At 38.1% G+C, this 19,426-nt stretch overlaps 1 protein-coding gene across 1 annotated transcript in view; it reads right to left on the bottom strand.

The window, feature by feature from the left end:
• LOC136253728 (adhesion G protein-coupled receptor L4-like) overlaps positions 1-19,426 on the bottom strand; it is a 94,224-nt gene that overhangs the window by 60,368 nt on the left and 14,430 nt on the right. The window contains exon 4 of the mRNA XM_066046384.1: positions 2,051-2,143. Coding sequence (XP_065902456.1) covers positions 2,051-2,143 — 93 coding nt within the window. The remainder of the gene's footprint in view (positions 1-2,050; positions 2,144-19,426) is intronic.

Below are 19,426 nucleotides of genomic sequence, written 5' to 3'. Positions count from 1 at the left end.
CGAGGCATGGTTTACTTGATTCATGTTTAGGAAGCATAGTACATACACAATACACACAATAAATAATTGTTAATTGCACATACACAATAAATATTTGTGTATGTACATACACGCACTTGCATCACTATGTGGACTGCACAATATGGTTATGCAAGTCAATTACATAGTGCTTTGGATTATCCGTGTTGAATTTTCCCGTTTTCACTAAACACACAACTGATTGATGTTATCTTTGCATATGTGATTCACTCATACCTCTTCTCCGAGTATCTATGAGCATAATACACCAACTCAATACCCGCAGATTTCGCTCATTAAATTAAGTGCAATTTTTTTGTGAGCTATGTTACGTGTTCATTCCTATAACTTCTTCCAGTACTGTTTTTGCAAGCGTATCATTACATGCATGACATTGCAGGTGTGTTATTACCTGCGTGTTGCTGCAGGTGTGTCATTCCTGCATGTTGCTGCAGGTGTGTCATTGCATGTGTATTGTTGCATGTGTGCTGTTGTACTGTGTTGGCATGCATGTTGCTTCATTTGCGTTGGCATGTGTGATGTTCTGCTTTTAGCAGTATGAGTATGATCTGTTCACTTCCATACATACTAGACTACAAATTACATCATTAGGACATCAATATTTGATCCTGCTTGCAGGGATCTCCAGCTGTTTGCTTGTGTTTTGCTACATCCTACCAGGCAACGTAATCACATTGTATTTTGTCAATTGTTGCATTAGCAATACATTTACTGCAGTTTATTCTCTCATATAAATATACTATTTCCAGCTACCTATATACTGCATGCGTGTGGTCAGCAACCATGTTTCTGGGCTAGACGGATGACTTGACTTTTGCTCTTTGTGTTGCTGATTCGCTTTTGTTATTTGTGACCTTCGCAATACACATTTTGGCACAATATGTGTTGAACTAAGAGCTACTTATCATTTCATTTCACATAAATCACATTCTGCTGCAACAAGCATCATTACTTATGACTGTTACATATTCGCAATGCGCATAATTTTCACCATGCATGCTTTATAGGTATTTGCCCATTGGATATATGCATTGTTTCCCTTTTATGTGTGTGCATTACCAACTAATATGGCATAGTGTTGCCATAACAGAGTGATAGGGAACTGAGGAAGTTTGGGGAGAAATTGGGTGGATGAAGTGCTAATTATCTGTGCATGGCCAAACCAAACCAATTATGCTAAATTTAACTTATATGATTATTCATTGGTTGCTGCTATCACGTTGTGTTGCTATGCATATATGGTGCGTTGCTGCAATCTTGTACTAATTGGAATACATATTTGCTTTGTGGTCAACTGTAAATCCAGTTATGCCATATCCACAATGCTTGTCTGCGTGGCTTGTGCAAAGGTTATTACACCCTACTCCAACAATTCCTCAGTTGCCCTTTCCCCAAAGTACTTGTGTATATGAATGTTATTTGTGTTTTGTGTTGTTATGTATATATATTTATGGCAATGGTGCAGTATTATATGGTAGATATTTGCATGACTGTTTGTTTGTTTGGTGTTGTTACGTACACTTTATGGCTTTGTGGAAAATGTTATTGTGGTTAGAACTAAGAAAAAGTAGGCAATAGAGCTAGGTGTGGTCGTAGGGTGGTTGTATAGTTAGGAAAACATTATACAGTCATGTCTATTTTGTATGCACACATACTAAATACATGGTAAGTGGTAATTGCACCCGGGGTGTGCACTGCTCGAATATTCCGAGTGCACACTACACCAGGGTGCTACCACACCAATCAGCATGTTAATAATACACTTAACATCTAATGGAGAATAAAGTACACTTTTTCAGTTGACGTTGCCCATGAAAAGTATTTTAAAAACTATTAGGTAGTCAGTGTGCAATATTGCCATGAACGAGCACATCTGCAAGAATCAACATGTATTTGGCTTTACTAGGTACATACATATCTGGCAATTATAATAAACAGGTTGTTTTAAAATAATTATTCTAACATTGCTGAATGTGTATATACATTTACGTAGTACTTAATGGTCACTTACCATTACCTGAGCAAGTTTGACTATCTTCTTCACCAGCAAAAGTTTCTTGCCATTTTATATTCCATGTACTATCTTGCTCCATCAAGCAGCCTACTGTACAAAGATAAGCATAAGTAAATGGTACTAAAATGCTTATTATGAATTCAAAAATGATAATAAAATTGTTTTGTTCATATTACACTTCAACAGCAATGAAATGCAACAATAAAGAAATTACAAAACAATCTAAGGTGATAGCAATGTATGTATTTTTATCTAAAAACAAACAGCCAAGCTGTGAAAAAAGGATGCAGCCCCAAAAATCCAGAGTAAAATAAATGTGAAATCCAAGGTGGTGACCAAGAAATGGCTGTGATGGCAGGAAAGAGCTCCTGTGGCAGGTAAATGTTAAAAATTTTAATTATGACCATTCAGGTGAATTTGGTGCCAAGAGCAAATGGAACCAAAATTTTGCATCTTTTTTTCACAGCTTGGCTGTTTTTGTTTAGATATCACTTCTTTTTGTATTTGTATACTCCAAAGCCAACCTATTGGTGGCTTTGGAGCTTCTTTTACTTGTCTTTTTTCTTTACTTCAGAAAGGAGGAATTGATCAAGAGCTGAATATTTAATATGTTGATAACTGCAATTTAATAAATTTTATGCATTTTAACAATGATTACTATATCAAATCACATTATCTCTTTCCAAAGGTTATCGTGAATTCTCTAACTTGTTTTTAGCTGAATTCTCTATATTAAAAGGTTGACTTGTAAGTAGCAGAACTATCTACAGAGTGACTTTCTGTAACTGGACTCTCACTTGTTTATGACTTGTTTCTAGCTGAATTCTCTACATTTTGACTTGTGTTTGCATACAGATAAACTCTCCACATTGTGACTTGTTTCTAGCTGATCTCTCTACAAGATGATTTGAAATGTAGTTGAATTATCCATAGAATGACTTGTTACTAGCCAATCTCTTTACAGGGTGACTTGTTTCTAGCTCATTTTCTTACAGGATGACATGTTTCTCGCTGAACTCTCTACAGGGTGACTTGTTACTAGCTGATCTCTCTACACTTTCTACATGGAGTTGGATTTTGTCATATAACTCAGTGGCTTTAGGTCTGATTCTTCTAAACCGTTGAAGGGCCCTTTTAAGATGATTAATCCATCTATACTCCAATTTTCTAATCATTCCCTTTAGCAGTTTATCTGGGAGGCGTGGTAAGTAATCACTTTTTATTAGCAAATCTTGACTGCATAAATGTTACACACTGTTGGTTTTTTTTCGCTGTATCTTCATGATCTTTAACTAAATTTCTTTCAAACTACAAAATGTTTGAGGCTCCATAATTAACCTATCCACATACTGAATTTCAGCTTCTTCCCATAAGCAGTTTACCCTGTAGGCATGACAACATGTTGGTATAATTTTTGTTGTGAATAATCACTAACAACTCCTTGACTGTTTATCATATTCCAGCCAAACTTGGTACCAAGATATTTAGACCTGAGAGTTTATAGACTACATATTGTGCCTGTATAACTGCTTTAGACTGTATTTGTGACCCAGTTTGGGAAAACCAACATTTTAAAAGTATCAAGAAATGCTGGTTTTAAGTATTTAGCTCGCCAGTGGTTGAAGCTATGTGTACTAATTTTTCACACGTTTACACCAATTCCTTACTTTCCAGGAAATCCACTGTGCAAATAGCCAACCTACCATTTTAAATATGTATCAGGTGACCTCCAAAAGGGGAGGGTGGCAGGGATCTGAAGGCTGTTTAAAATGTAAAGGAAGGCATAGAGATGAATTAGACCAAGTTATGGGCTATTCAGGTATCAAAACTGGGTTAAATGAAAGGAAATTCACACCACAGGTCTTTATTCAAAACCACAGAGCTATACAACCATCCCCAGGCTGACCAGAACTCTATTAAGGCCCCACACCGCACATACAGATTTCCACTGGGCTTGGGAAAAGCAGCCAGCAAAAGCAGACCACCTCGTTCTGATTGTGAAATTTGATAGTTTATTCATGTAGCTTTGCACTCTTGGTGAAAAATCGAATCTGCTGACATGGGCGATAAGACAATAGATTAAACACATGATGAGTTATGACCTGTCAAACTTGGAAATTTGGAAAGGCTATAAGACCCCTTTTCACAGAAAAATATTGAACTAAAGCATGCAATACTATCTATTATAAAGCTTAAATCCGTCTGTCTGTCTGTCTGACTGCCATACTGCTAAGTCACCAAACTTAGTTCAGATCAACACAATCAGTTCTAATAATGAAGCACTCATCATCCAGCTACTCTTCAAATTGTCACAAGTTTGTGCATGTTTCTGTTCATTCTCTACTGCATGTAGAAGGTCAAGGTGTAAAGAAAACTTGAGCAACATTCCTTTGAAAACTACAGCACAAACTGTTCAACACCTGACTAGCATCTAGGAGGTCATGGGTTCGAATCTTCATGTTGGCACATTTTTTTCAGTACCTTTTGTACACATCTTTTAAAACTCAACTTTTAGCTGATAGTATCTTGGCAAGCAAAGCACATTTCAAAGCAGGATTTCAGTGAAATTACATGCCGGGCAGCTTGAGTGTTGCAGTAGCAAATCAGTATGGGCTTTTGTTTGTTCTTTATAAAGCAATGAAGGTACTGGTGTATATAAGGATCTCTGAAACGTTGAGCTATATTCCAGACAAAACCCACAGACAAACAACTGTGGTGATTTGTGCAACTTCCTTAACCCCATAACCAACCTGGGTTTGATCCCCACCTAGGTCATAATGTTTTCTCTTTTAGGACTTTTTGATGCACCTTGTTGTTCTATTTGTTCCATGCAATTTTTTATGCACAAACTCTATTCAGCTTGCATGTACTGAGTTTAGCTAACTCTGCATATTCACTTTAAAGCACTATCAACATGCATGCTACACAACAATATAGGACATTAATTTTGGTTCCTAATGTATTATTATGTTACATTAGTTGTCCTGCATGAAAAGCAAGTACCAATGCTTTTGTTTGTTCTTTATAGCATGTTGAAGGCACTGGTAATGAAGACTCACTGAATAATTGAGCTAAACTCTTACATACAAACATTGCATCATTAATTTCAATATATACCTCGTGATCTTTAAAAGTAACATCAAGACACACGGTAGTGTGTAGTGCGGCCCAAGAAGCCGGCGCACAACACCCGTGAGTATATTGACAGGAAGAAAACGAAATTTTCGCACCTCCGTAGCTCTGTGCTGCCTAGATAAAACAAGACAATTTTTGCTGTGGACACGCCCTCCAACTGCAGCACTCCACATTCCAAATTTGAGCGAAATTGCTTCAAGCGTTCCCGAGATATTCTACTTCAAAAATTGGCTTAGTTTTTTCATTTTTTTTTCTAATTTTTCTTCCTCTTTTCGCACACTTACAAAAACTGCTATAAAATGCGAACGCAATATCCGATTGCCTTGAAATTTGGCACATAGCAGGGGGATATAAAGGCACATCTCTGTACCAATTTTGGCTGAAATACTATAAACAGGCAAAGAGTTATGAGCGATTATTCACGAAAAATAACACCAATATGTTGTCACGCCTACAGGGTAAACCGCGTTTGGGAAGAAGCTGAAAATCGGCGGGTGAATAGATTAACTATTGAACCTCAAACCTTTTGTGGTTTGAAAGAAATCGAGCTAAAAACCAGGAAGATACAACGAAAAAACCAACAGTATGTAACAATTATGCAATCGAGATTAGCTAATAAAAAACGACTACTTGTCACGCCTACCAGATAAACCGCTTGGGGTAATACTTTGAAAAATCGCTGTACAGATGGAGTAATCATCTTAGAAAGGCTCTTCAATGGTGTAGAAGAATCAGACTTAAAGCCACGGATTTATAACACGAAATCCAACTTGGTGTAGCAAGTGCAAGATCAAGATACTCTAATAGAGCAGTCATCCTAATAGAGCAGTCACCCTGAAGAGAATTCAAGAGATCAGCTAGAAACAAGTAACCTGTACAGAGATCAGCTACAAACAAGTCAACCTGTAGAGAGTTCAGCTAGAAACAAATCGCCCTGTAGAGAGATCAGCTAGAAGAAGTTACCTTGTAGAGAGTTCAGCTACAAAGAAACCATCATGTAGAGAGTTCAGCTGAAAATAAATCACCTGTAGAGAGTTCAACTACAAACAAATCTCCATGTAGAGAGATCAACTAGAAGAAGTTTCCTTGTAGAGAGTTCAGCTACAAACAAATCACCCTGTAGAAAGATCAGCTAGAAGAAGTAACCTTGTAGAGAGTTCAGTTACAAAGAAACCACCATGTAGAGAGTTCAGCTACAAACTAGTGATCTTGTAGAGACATCAGCTTGAAGAATTTACCTTGTAGAGAGTTCAGCTACAAACAATTCACCCTGTTCAGAGATCAGCTAGAAGATGTTACCTTGTAGATAGTTCAGCTACAAACAAATCACCTTGTAGAAAGATCAGCTAGAAGAAGTTACCTTGTAGAGAGTTCAGCTACAAACAAACCACCATGTTCAGAGATCAGCTAGAAGATGTTACCTAGTAGATAGTTCAGCTACAAACAAATCACCTTGTAGAAAGATCAGCTAGAAGAAGTTACCTTGTAGAGAGTTCAGCTAGAAACAAATCACCTGTACAGAATTCAGCTACAAACAAATCACCCTGTAGAGAGATCGGCTAGAAGAAATTACTTTGTAGAATTCAGCTACAAAGAAACAACCATGTAGAGAGTTCAGCTACAAACAAATCGCCCTGTAGAGAGATCAGCTAGAAGAAGTTACCTTGTAGAGAGTTCAGCTACAAAGAAACCATCATGTAGAGAGTTCAGCTGAAAATAAATCACCTGTAGAGAGTTCAGCTACAAACAAATCTTGCTGTAGAGAGATCAACTAGAAGGAAGTTTCCTTGTAGAGAGTTTAGCTACTGTCGCGATCTCGACAGGAATTGCCCCGATCAAGCCTGTTATCTATATCTTCTTATCTATTGTCAGCATATATTTCTTCTCTTATTCTTACACACACTGTCATACACTCTGATTCTCCACTACTCCTAACAATACAACTCTGCTTTTATACTAGTTACTATTTACAAAGAATATTCTAGAATAAGCTGACTAAGTACAAAGTAAAAATTTACACTATGTACTGTTCTGCTGAGTCATTGCTGACATGTGCAGGGCATGATTGTTCATGTTGTTGGGCCTGATCACTCACATCAGTTATGCCAGTAGGCAAGTTATTTCGCGTATCCGTGACAGCTACAAACAAATCACCCTGTAGAGAGATCAGCTAGAAGATGTTACCTTGTCGATAGTTCAGCTACAATCAAATCACCTTGTAGAAAGATCAGCTAGAAGAAGTTACCTTGTAGAGATTTCAGCTACAAACAAACCACCATGTAGAGAGTTCAGCTAGAAGAAGTTACCTTGTAGAGAGTTCAGCTACAAAGAAACCATTCTGTAAAGAGCTCAGCTACAAACAAATCACCTGTACAGAATTCAGCTACAAACAAATCACCCTGTAGAGAGATCAGCTAGAAGAAATTACTTTGTAGATAGTTCAGCTACAAACAATTCACCCTATAGACAGATCAGCTAGAAGAAGTCACCTTGTAGAGAGTTCAGCTACAAACAAATTGCCCTGTAGAGAGATCAGCTAGACGAAGTTACCTTGTAGAGAGTTCAGCTACAAAGAAACCATCATGTAGAGAGTTCAGCTGAAAATAAATCACCTGTAGAGAGTTCAGCTACAAACAAATCTCCCTGTAGAGAGATTAGCTAGAAGAAGTTTCCTTGTAGAGAGTTCAGCTACAAAGAAACCATTCTGTAAACAGCTCAGCTGCAAACAAATCACCTGTACAGAATTCAGCTACAAACAAATCACCCTGTAGAAAGAGCAGCTAGAAGAAGTTACCTTGTAGATAGTTCAGCTACAAACAAATCACCCTGTAGAGAGATCAACTAGAAGAAGTTACCTTGTAGATCGTTCAGCTACAAACAATTCACCCTGTAGAGAAAGCAGCTAGAAGAAGTCACCTTGTAGAGTATTCAGTTACAAAGAAACCACCATGGAAAGTTATGCGATAAATATATGAATTATATAATTATATAATTTGTACATTTACTGATAAATCAGAAATATTTAAAGTACATCTGCTTCATCTTTTCTTCTTCCTGTGGCAAAGAAAAAAAAAAGGTTAAAAAAGCCCCAAAGCCGGCCATAGGCCGGCTTTGGGATATACAAATAGAAATGAAATCTAGTCCAAAACAGCCAAGCTGTAAAAACGGAGTGCGGCCCTCAAAAAGGCTATGGTGAAAATAGATGTGAAATCCAAGGTGGCGGCCAAGAAATGGCTGTGATGGTAGGTTAATGGTAAAAAAATTAATAACAACAATTCAGGTGAATTTTGTGCCAAGACCAAGCGGCACAAAAATTCACCTGAATTGTCGTTATTAAAAGTTTTACCATTAACCTACCATCACAGCCATTTCTTGGCCGCCACTTTGGATTTCACATCTGTTTTAACCATAGCCTTTTTGAGGGCCGCACTCCTTTTTTACAGCTTGGCTGTTTTGGATTAGATAACATTGCATGCTACATAGCTACATGACCAGTGCTGGTGTTTAATGCATGGCAGCATTAAAATCAGTGGCGTATCTACACCCGGGCCTACCCAGGCCTGGGCCCTAGTTAATTTGAATCGTGCCCTGGTAAAAGATATTCAACATCAATGTTGAGTAACCATTTATAGCAATTTTGATTGTAAAGAATAACTAGCACAACTTACGTAGCTCTAATCCATGTCAACTCAAGCCTTTTTCAGAGGAGAACGGCGATCTTGCATTGGTTTCGATTGTGGTATTGGCAATGTATGGCACTTAATAGAAGGAAGATCACATGACTACCAACTGCAGCATCGTGACAGACCAAATGAATGTGTGGTGAATAGTGCCCATTCAAGACGAAGATGTGAACAGACAAGAGCAACTTTTGAGACGTTTTGAGATGTGGCTGTGTGAAACTTCAAAGTTTCCTCCAGCGTACTGTGTGTGAAGAAGACGATAGTAGCTAACGTTTGTATCAAGTAGGGTGTTATTAGCTATCCTGCATGCAGTTAACAGTGGCGGATTTAGATGGGTTTCTGGAGTTTCGACAGAAACCCCCGTTTAAATTTAGCTTAGTGGCATTCTCAATGCATAAACATTATTGTATTGACAATTTGTCATAGCAAACAACTATATACCAGCAGCATGCATGCAGTTGCACTTAACTAACACCATTTATAGTTATTAAACCCTCAGCAACACTTCACTTTTCATCTCCCACTACATTAAAAACGATCGAGATACTCTAATAGAGCAGTCAAGTAACTATTCTAATAGAGCAATCAAAGCTACAGCTTGTAGTCACCATATTTTCCCTATAGTTAGCTATAGTACTTAGTAACTATTTACAGTTTAAAGCATTGAATATATTGTAATTGCTAACCAAAAATAGCTTAAAATCCCTCTCAAAGCTTCTAAAGTCTCAAAAATTTTCTGGAGAATTGCTATCAGATGCCTTATTTAGCTATACCAATTTTCAGAAACCCCTTTTAAGAATCCTAGATCCACCACTGGTTAATGTAGGTATAGCACATAGATAGTGATGCACAACATATTTTAGACGCTATATTGATGTCCATATGAAGATGAGCATGTGTATGTGTGTTGCTTGGCTAAGTGGTGTGCCCACCCAGTGCCCAGGTAAAGTAAAATGTCTAGATACGCCACTGATTAAAATGTTTTATGTGAGGTAAGTAGAGTAGGTGCCAATATTGGTACATTTATAATTCTGTCTTCAATAATCCACACCAAAACAGCCAAGCTGTGAAAAAATGGTGTGGCCTTAAAAAACCTGGGTGAAAAAAGTTGTTAAATCAAAGGTGGCAGCCAAGAAATGGCTGCAATGATGTTCATTTTAATGCTGTGCCTAGAGTCACGGCACCATGACAGGTGCTAAAGTCACGGCACAGTCAACCAGAATTCACACAGTAGTTGTATGAAGGTAAGTTTTTGTTGAGTTTGAGGCGAGCTAGGGTTGGCAGTGTCTAGTATTCCCCGAGCATTCGACTTTAGGGCACGCGCCTAGTAGTATTCCCCGAGCATTCAACTTTAGGGGATGCGCCTGGTAGTATGCCCCGAGCATTCGACTTTAGGGGATGCGCCTTGTACTTTAGGGTTAGGGTAAGGGTTCAGGTTTAGTTTCTTCTTTATTGGTGTTATTTATATAGGCTTCTTCATGAATAACATATATAAGGTACAAACTAAGGGAGTAGGGTAGCTGGAACCGCAGTGATACACTGGTAGAGCGCTGGGCTAGAGTATAGGATGTCCTGGGTTCAATCCTAGCTTTAGCCAAACTTTTATTTTTTTCATTTTCTTAGGTTTTTTGTCTAAGTTTTTTTTTATTCACGTGATTGCCGTGACTCTAGGCACAGCCTAATTTTAACAATGCACATAGCCATTATTAAATTTTATTAGCATTAACATCATTGCAGCCGTTTCTTGGCTGCCACCTTTGATTTCACAACTTTTTTCACACAGGATTTTAAGGCTGCACCATTTTTTCACAGCTTGGCTGTTTTTGTGTGGATTTGTACTTTATAAAACTCTGAAACCAGCCTATGGCTGACTTTGAGGTTTGTTTTTACTCAGATTTCTTCTTTTCTATGCAGATACAATGATGATTATTGAAGACAGACTTATAAAATGTCACCTAATTTGACAAAACAAGGCTTCCACACACATCCACTTTTATGACTTTATAAAGTACCATAACTCAATGTAGGAGTATGCCATTAGTTTCAACTTTTAACCTGGTATTCTACTATACTAGGGAAGGACTTTGTGAAAATGTTAGGCCAATAGCTTGCTGAATAGTCAAGTTACAGTTTGTTAAAGTCAGACAATTGGATGTGTGTGGAAGCCTTGTTTTGTCACAAATTTATAAAGCAGAAATTAAATGAGGTGATCAGCCAAGGTAGCAGTGGTTCAGTGGTTAAGGATGTAGATGTTAGATATGGAGGTCCCTAGTGTGCACTCTGGTAAGTTTTTTTAATGACATTTTTTGTACAACTCCGTGGTGACTGCTCTATTAGAGTATTTTGATCCCACAACTTTATATTTGTTTGGTTTTTGCTTTATAACTTTGTCACTGCAACTCTGTTGTATTCAAACTACCAAAAGGCACTGCTACGATGATCAGCCTATCTACACACCAATTTCAAGTTATTCCTATACTTGGTTTACCCTGTAGCTATGACAGATGTTTGATATTTTTTTACGTCAATAAATGCTCATAACTCCTTGGATATTCCTCAGATTCACAGCAAACTTGGTAAGTGAATCCACTGTTACATGCTCTTCATTTGTACCAAAGATCAAGACAATTGAGTTACACATTTGCATTTGGTACCTTTAGCAATTTTTGCAAAGTATGCAAAAAAAATCAATGTGCCGGCTTTCTTGGTTGTACGACACACTACCATGTGTCTTGATTATCAGTGTCTGAATAAATGTGAGTAAAAACAAACCCCGAAGTCAGCCATAGGCTGGTTTTGGGGCCTTATAAAATACAAATAGGTTATTGACTTGAAATTAATTTTTGTTGGTTGTGAACACTCACACAGCTTAGTGGATGGAAATATTTTTCAGATTGATATGTTTTGCACTGAGTTATGATCTTCCAAGTTCATAGAATTGGACGTGTGTGGAAGATCCCTTTTTACAAACCCGGTCACATAAAACTATTAATTTAAAAATGAAGTAGGGATCCAAGCGATAAAAGTGGTGAAACAAGAGATAAATGATGGTATTACAGGTGGGATGTTATAACAATCTAATCCAAAACAGCCAAGCTGTAAAAAAGTGTGTGGCCCTCAGAAAGGCTATGGTGAAAAAAGATGTAAATCCAAGGTGGCGGCCAAGAAATGGCTGTGATGGTAGGTTAATGGTAAAAATTTTAATAATAACAATTCAGGTAAATTTTGTGAAGCGGCACAAAAATTCGCCTGAATTGTCGTTATTAAAATTTTTACCATTAACCTACCATCACAGCCATTTCTTGGCTGCCACCTTGGATTTCACATCTTTTTTCACCATAGCCTTTCTGAGGGCCGCACACTTTTTTTACAGCTTGGCTGTTTTGGATTAGATTTCATTTCTCTTTGTATTTGTATACCCCAAAGCCGGCCTATGGCCAGCTTTGGGACATTTTTAACCTATGTTTTTTTTCTTTACTATAGGAAGAAGAAAAGATGAAGTAGATGTACTTTAAATATTTTATCAGTAAATGTACAAATTATATATATGTGACCGGATTTGCGAAAAGGGGTCTTCCACACACATCCAATTTACGATCTTTGGCAGTTCATAATGTCAGATAGGAAAATAGTATTGCCTTGAAATTTGGACAGTGATGAGTAACAACATAGGTTAATACATGAACAAAATTTCAGGTTAGTATCTTCTTTGAGCACAAAGGTATGGTCATTCAAGTTCATAGAATTGGATGTGTGTAGAAGACCCTTTTTCGCAAATCCGGTCACATATAATACATATGTGACCGGATTTGCGAAAAGGGGCCTTCCACACATTAGGGATGCGGCGATTATGCCGGCATAATTTCGGGAATAATAGGTATGTGTGGGAATCAGGAATTATGCTAGCATTTTGAGGTGATTATAAAGCTTTAACAGTAGGAAAATCTGCAGATTGCACAATTCCATTAAAAAAGATCGAGATAGTCTAATAGAGCAGTCAGAAACGCTAATAGAACAGTCACTGAATATTAGTTACTCTAATAAAGCAGTCACATTGAAATGAAATACTCTAATACAGCAACCAGCTAAAGAATTCAAGACTATTTGAAGCTTAAACATCAATGAAAATGGCCTGATACAGCAATGAACTGGCATTATTAGCCAATTATGGTGGCATAATTTTGGGAATAATGGGCAATTCTCAAAAGCATAATAGGTGATTTTTTGAGCACTGCTCAAAAGCATAATGCTCAATTTTTGGAGCATAATAGCCTCATGCCTACCACACATCCAATTTGCCAACTTTGACAATTGATAACTTCAGATTGGAAAGAGCTATTGCCTTGAAATTTGGGCAGTGGTGATTTCTTTGCAGCTGAACTCTCTACAAGGTAATTTCTTCTAGCTGATCTCTCTACAGGGAGATTTGTTTGTAGCTGAACTATCTACAAGGTAACTTCTTCTAGCTGATCTCTCTACAGGGTGATTTGTTTGTAGCTGAATTCTGTACAGGTGATTTGTTTGCAGTTGAGCTCTTTACAGAATGGTTTCTTTGTAGCTGAACTCTGTAAAAGGTAACTTCTTCTAACTGATCTTTCTACAGGGCAATTTGTTTCTGGCAGAATTTTCTACAGGGTGATTTCTTTGCAGCTGAACTCTCTACATGGTGGTTTCTTTGTAGCTGAACTCTCTACAAGATAATTTCTTCTAGCTGATCTCTCTACAGGGAGATCTGTTAGTAGCTGAACTATCTAAAAGGTAACTTCTTCTAACTGATCTTTCTACAGGGCAATTTGCTTGTGGCAGAATTTTATACAGGGTGATTTCTTTGCAGCTGAACTCTCTACATGGTGGTTTCTTTGTAGCTGAACTCTCTACAAAGTAATTTCTTCTAGCTGATCTCTCTACAGGGTGATTTGTTTGTAGCTGAACGATCTACAAGGTAACTTCTTCTAGCTGATCTCTCTACAAGGTGATTTGTTTGTAGCTGAACTCTCTACAGGTGTTTTGTTTGAAGCTGAACTCTCTAAATGATGGTTTCTATGTAACTGAACTCTCTACAAGGTAACTTCTCCTAACTGATCTCTCTACAGGGTGATTTGTTTGTAGCTGAATTCTGTACAGGTGATTTGTTTGCAGCTGAGCTCTTTACAGAATAGTTTCTTTGTAGCTGAAGTCTCTACAAGGTAACTTCTCCTAACTGACCTCTCTACAGGGTGATTTGTTTGTAGCTGAATTCTGTACAGGTGATTTGTTTGCAGCTGAGCTCTAAACAGAATGGTTTCTTTGTAGCTGAACTCTCTACAAGGTAACTTCTTCTAGCTGATGTATCTACAAGGTGACTAGTTTGTAGCTGAACTCTCTACATCTTGGTTTCTTTGTAACTGAACTTTCTACAAGGTGACTTCTTCTAGCTGATCTTTCTACAGGGTGATTTGTTTGTAGCTGAACTCTCTACAAGGTAACTTCTTCTAGCTGATCTCTCTACAGGGAGATTTGTTTGTAGCTGAACTCTCTACAGGTGATTTGTTTGAAGCTGAACTCTCTAAATGATGGTTTCTTTGTAGCTGAACTCTTTACAAGTAAACTTCTTCTAGCTGATCTCTCTACAGGGTGATTTGCTTGTAGCTGAACTATCTACAAGATAACTTCTTCTAGCAGATCTCGCTACATGGTGATTTGTTTGTAGCTGAATTCTGTATAGGTGATTTGTTTGCAGATGAGCTCTTTAAATAATGGTTTCTTTGTAGCTGAACTCTTTCAAGGTAACTTCTTCTAGCTGATGTCTTTACAGGGTCACTAGTTTGTAGCTGAATTCTCTACATGGTGGTTTCTTTGTAACTGAACTCTCTACAAGGTAACTTTTTCTAGCTCATCTTTCTTCACGGTGATTTATTTGTAGCTGAATTCTATACAGGTGATTTGTTTGCAGCTGAGCTCTTTAAAGAATGGTTTTTTTGTAGCTGAACTCTCTACAAGGTAACTTCTTTTAGCTGATGTCTCTACAAAGTCACTAGTTTGTAGCTGAGCTCTCTACATGGTGGTTTCTTTGTAACTGAACTCTCTACAAGGTGACCTCTTCTAGCTGATCTTTCTACAGGGTGATTTGTTTGAAGCTGAACTCTCTACAAGGTAACTTCTTCTAGCTGATCTCTCTACAGGGAGATTTGTTTGTAGCTGAACTCTCTACATGATGGTTTCTTTGCAGCTGAACGCTCTACAAGGTAACTTCTTCTAGCTAATCTCTCTACAGGGAGATTTGTTTGTAGCTGAACTCTCTACATGATGGTTTCTTTGTAGCTGAACTCTCTGCAAGGTAACTTCTTCTATTGATCTCTCCACAGGGCGATTTGTTTGTAGCTGAACTCTTTACATGGTGGTTTCTTTGTAGCTGAACTCTACAAGCTAATTTTTTCTAGCTGAACTATCCCTTTCCATAGTTGCATGAACTCCCTACAAGGTAACTTCTTCTAGCTGATCTCTCTACAGGGTGACTTGTGTGTAGCTGATCTCTATACAGGTTTCTTGTTTCTAGCTGATCTCTTGAATTCTCTTCAGGGTGACTGCTCTATTAGGATGACTGCTCTATTAGAGTATCTCGATCTCGCACTTACTGCTCCAAGTTGGATTTCGTGTTATAACTCCGTAGCTTTAAGTCTGATTCTTCTACACCATTGATGAGCCTTTCTAAGAGCATTACTCCAACTGTACAACGATTTTCAAAGCATTACCCCAAGCGGTTTATCTGGTAGGCGTGGCAAGCAGTCGTTTTTTATTAGCTAATCTCGATTGCGTAATTGTTACACACTGTTGGTTTTTTCGTTGTATCTTCCTGTTTTTTAGCTCGATTTCTTTCAAACCACAAAAGGTTTGAGGTTCAATAGTTAACCTATTCACCCACCGATTTTCAGCTTCTTCCCATACGTGGTTTACCCTGTAGGCGTGACAACATATTGGTGTTATTTTTCGTGAATAATCGCTCATGACTCTTTGCTTGTTTATCGTATTCCAGCCAAAGTTGGTACCGAGATGCGCCTTTATATCCCCCTTCTGTGTACCAAATTTCAAGGCAATCGGATATGGCGTTCGAGTTTTATAGCAGTTTTTGTAAGTGTGCGACAAGAAAAAGAAAAATAAGAAGAAGAAGAAAGAAGAAATGCTGTCCACTGTTGGTCAGACATGTGGTCGCATGTTGTCCGAGGACACATAATATGTGACCGGGCCTGCGAAAACAGGGCATGTGGGCACAAACTACACTCCATCACTATACAGGTCATATCTCAGTGCTGGAAAAGTATATCTAATCCAAAACAGCCAAGCTGTAAAAAAAGTGTGCGGCCCTCAGAAAGGCTATGGTGAAAAAAGATGTGAAATCCAAGGTGGCGGCCAAGAAATGGCTGTGATGGTAGGTTAGTGGTAAAAATTTTAATAATGACAATTCAGGTGAATTTTTGTGCCGCTTCACAAAAATTCACCTGAATTGTCGTTATTAAAATTTTTACCACTAACCTACCATCACAGCCATTTCTTGGCCGCCACCTTGGATTTCACATCTTTTTTCACCATAGCCTTTCTGAGGGCCGCACACTTTTTTTACAGCTTGGCTGTTTTGGATTAGATTTCATTTCTTTTTGTATTTGTATACCCCAAAGCCGGCCTATGGCCAGCTTTGGGACTTTTTTAACCTATGTTTTTTTCTTTACTACAGGAAGAAGAAAAGATGAAGTAGATGTACTTTAAATATTTTATCAGTAAATGTACAAATTATATATACTGTATAATACATATGTGACCGGATTTGCGAAAAGGGGTCCAATTTGCCAACTTTGACAATTGATAACTTCAGATTGGAAAGAGCTATTGCCTTGATATTTGGGCAGTGGTGAGCACCACTATAGCTGAATACATGGTGAAATGTTCAGGTTAATAATTATGTTACTTGAACACTGAGTTATGGTCTCCAACATTTACGGAATTGGATGTGTGTGGAAGACCCCTTTTCGCAAATCCGGTCACATATATTGATTACAGAAATCTCCATGGTGGTTTCTTTGTAACTGAACAGTCTACAAGGTGACTTCTTCTAATTGCTCTCTCTACAGGGTGAATTGTTTGTAGCTGAACGATCTACAAGGTAACTTCTTCTAGCTGATCTCTCTACAGGTGATGTGTTTGTAGCTGAATTTTGTATAGGTGATTTGTTTGCAGCTGAGCTCTTTACAGAATGGTTTCTTTGTAGCTGAACTCTCTAAAAGGTAACTTCTTCTAACTGATCTTTCTACAGGGCAATTTGTTTCTGGCAGAATTTTCTACAGGGTGATTTCTTTGCAGCTGAACTCTCTACATGGTGGTTTCTTTGTAGCTGAACTCTCTACAAGGTAATTTCTTCTAGCTGATCTCTCTACAGGGAGATTTGTTTGTAGCTGAACTATCTACAAGGTAACTTCTTCTAGCTGATCTCTACAGGGTGATTTGTTCGTAGTTGAATTCTGTACAGGTGATTTGTTTGCAGCTGAGCTCTTTACAAAATGGTTTCTTTGTAGCTGAACTTTCTCCAAGGTAACTTCTTCTAACTGATCTTTCTACAGGGTGATTTGTTTGTAGCTGAACTATCTACAAGGTAATTTCTTCTAGCTGATCTCTCTACAGGGCAATTTGTTTGTAGCTGAATCCTGTACAAGTGATTTGTTTGCAGCTGAGCTCTTTACAGAATAGTTTCTTTGTAGCTGAACTCTCTACAGGGTGATTTGTTTGTAGCTGAAATCCCTACAAGGTAACTTCTTCTAGCTGATCTCTCTACAGGGTGATTTGTTTGTAGCTGAACTCTCTACAGGTGATTTGTTTGTAGCTGAACTCTACAAGGCGATACTTCTAGGTGATTTCTCTACAGGATTCCTTGTTTCTAACTGAACTCTCAACAGGGTGATCTGTTCATAGCTGAACTTTCTACTGGGTGATTTGTTTGCAGCTGAACTCTCTAAATGGTGGTTTCTTTGTAGCTGAACTCTCTACAATGTGACTTCTTCTAGCTGAACTCTCTACAAGGTGACTTGTTTCTAGCTGATCTCTCTACAGGGTGACTTGTTTCTAGCTGAACTCTCTACAGGTGATTTGTTTGTAGCTGAACTCTCTACATGGTGGTTTCGTTGTAGCTGAACTCTCTACAAGGTAACTTCTTCTAGCTGATCTTTTTCACTGCATATTTGTTTGTAGCTGAGTTCTCTACAGGGTGATTTGTTTGCAGCTGAACTCTCTACATGGGAGTTTCATTGTAGCTGAACTCTCTACAATGTGACTTCTTCTAGCTGAACTCTCTACAGGGTGACTTGTTTCTAGCTGAACTCTCTACAGGTGATTTGTTTGCAGCTGAACTCTCTACATGGTGGTTTCTTTGTAGCTGAACTCTCTACAAGGTAACTTCTTCTAGCCGATCTTTCTACAAGGTGATTGAGTTTTTTGCAGCTGAACTCTTTACATGGTGGTTGCTTTGTAGCTGAACTCTCTAAAAGGTGACTTCTTCTAGCTGAACTCTCTACAGGATGATTTGTTTGCAGCTGGATTCTCTACGTGGTAGTTTCTTTGTAGCTGAACTCTCTACAATGTGACTTCTTCTAGCTGAACTCTCTACAGGGTGACTTGTTTCTAGCTGAACTCTCTACAGGGTGACTTGTTTCTAGCTGAATTCTCTACAGGTGATTTGTTTGCAGCTGAACTCTCTACATGGTGGTTTCTTTGTAGCTGAACTCTCTACAAGGTAACTTCTTCTAGCTGATCTTTCTACAGGGTGATTTGTTTGTAGCTGAATTCTCTACAGGGTGATTTATTTGCAGCTTAACTCTCTACAAGGTGACTTCTTCTAGCTGAACTCTCTACAGAGTGATTGATTTTTTTTGCAGCTGAACTCTCTACATGGTGGTTTCTTTGTAACTTAACTCTCTACAGGGTGATTTGTTTGTAGCTGAACTCTCTACAGGGTGATCTGTTCATAGCTGAACTCCCTATAAAGTAACTTCTTCTAGCTAATCTTTCTACAGGGCGATTTGTTTGTAGCTGAGTTCTCTACAGGGTGATTTGTTTGCAGCTGAACTCTACATGGTAGCTTCTTTGTAGCTCTACAATGTTACTTCTTCTAGCTGAACTCTCTACAAGGTGACTTGTTTCTAGCTGATCTCTCTACAGGGTGACTTGTTTCTAGCTGAACTCTCTACAGGTGATTTGTTTGCAGCTGAACTCTCTACATGATTGTTTCTTTGTAGCTGAACTCTCTACAAGGTAATTTCTTCTAGCTGATCTCTCTACAGGCCGATTTGTTTGTAGCTGAACTCTCTACATGATGGTTTCTTTGTAGCTGAACTCTCTACAAGGTGATTTCTTCTATAGCTGATCTTTCTACAGGGTGATTTGTTTGTAGTTAAACTCTCTACACGATAGATTCTTTGTAGCTGAACTCTCTACAAGGTGATTTCTTCTATAGCTGATCTTTCTACAGGGTGATTTGTTTGTACCTGAACTATCTACATGATGGTTTCTTTGTAGCTGAACTCTCTACAAGGTA

Source organism: Dysidea avara, chromosome 4, assembly GCF_963678975.1.
Source record: "Dysidea avara chromosome 4, odDysAvar1.4, whole genome shotgun sequence".
Lineage (NCBI taxonomy): Eukaryota > Metazoa > Porifera > Demospongiae > Dictyoceratida > Dysideidae > Dysidea > Dysidea avara.
Note: the sequence above shows the minus strand (reverse complement) of the source record. Positions and strands in the feature narration are given on the sequence as shown.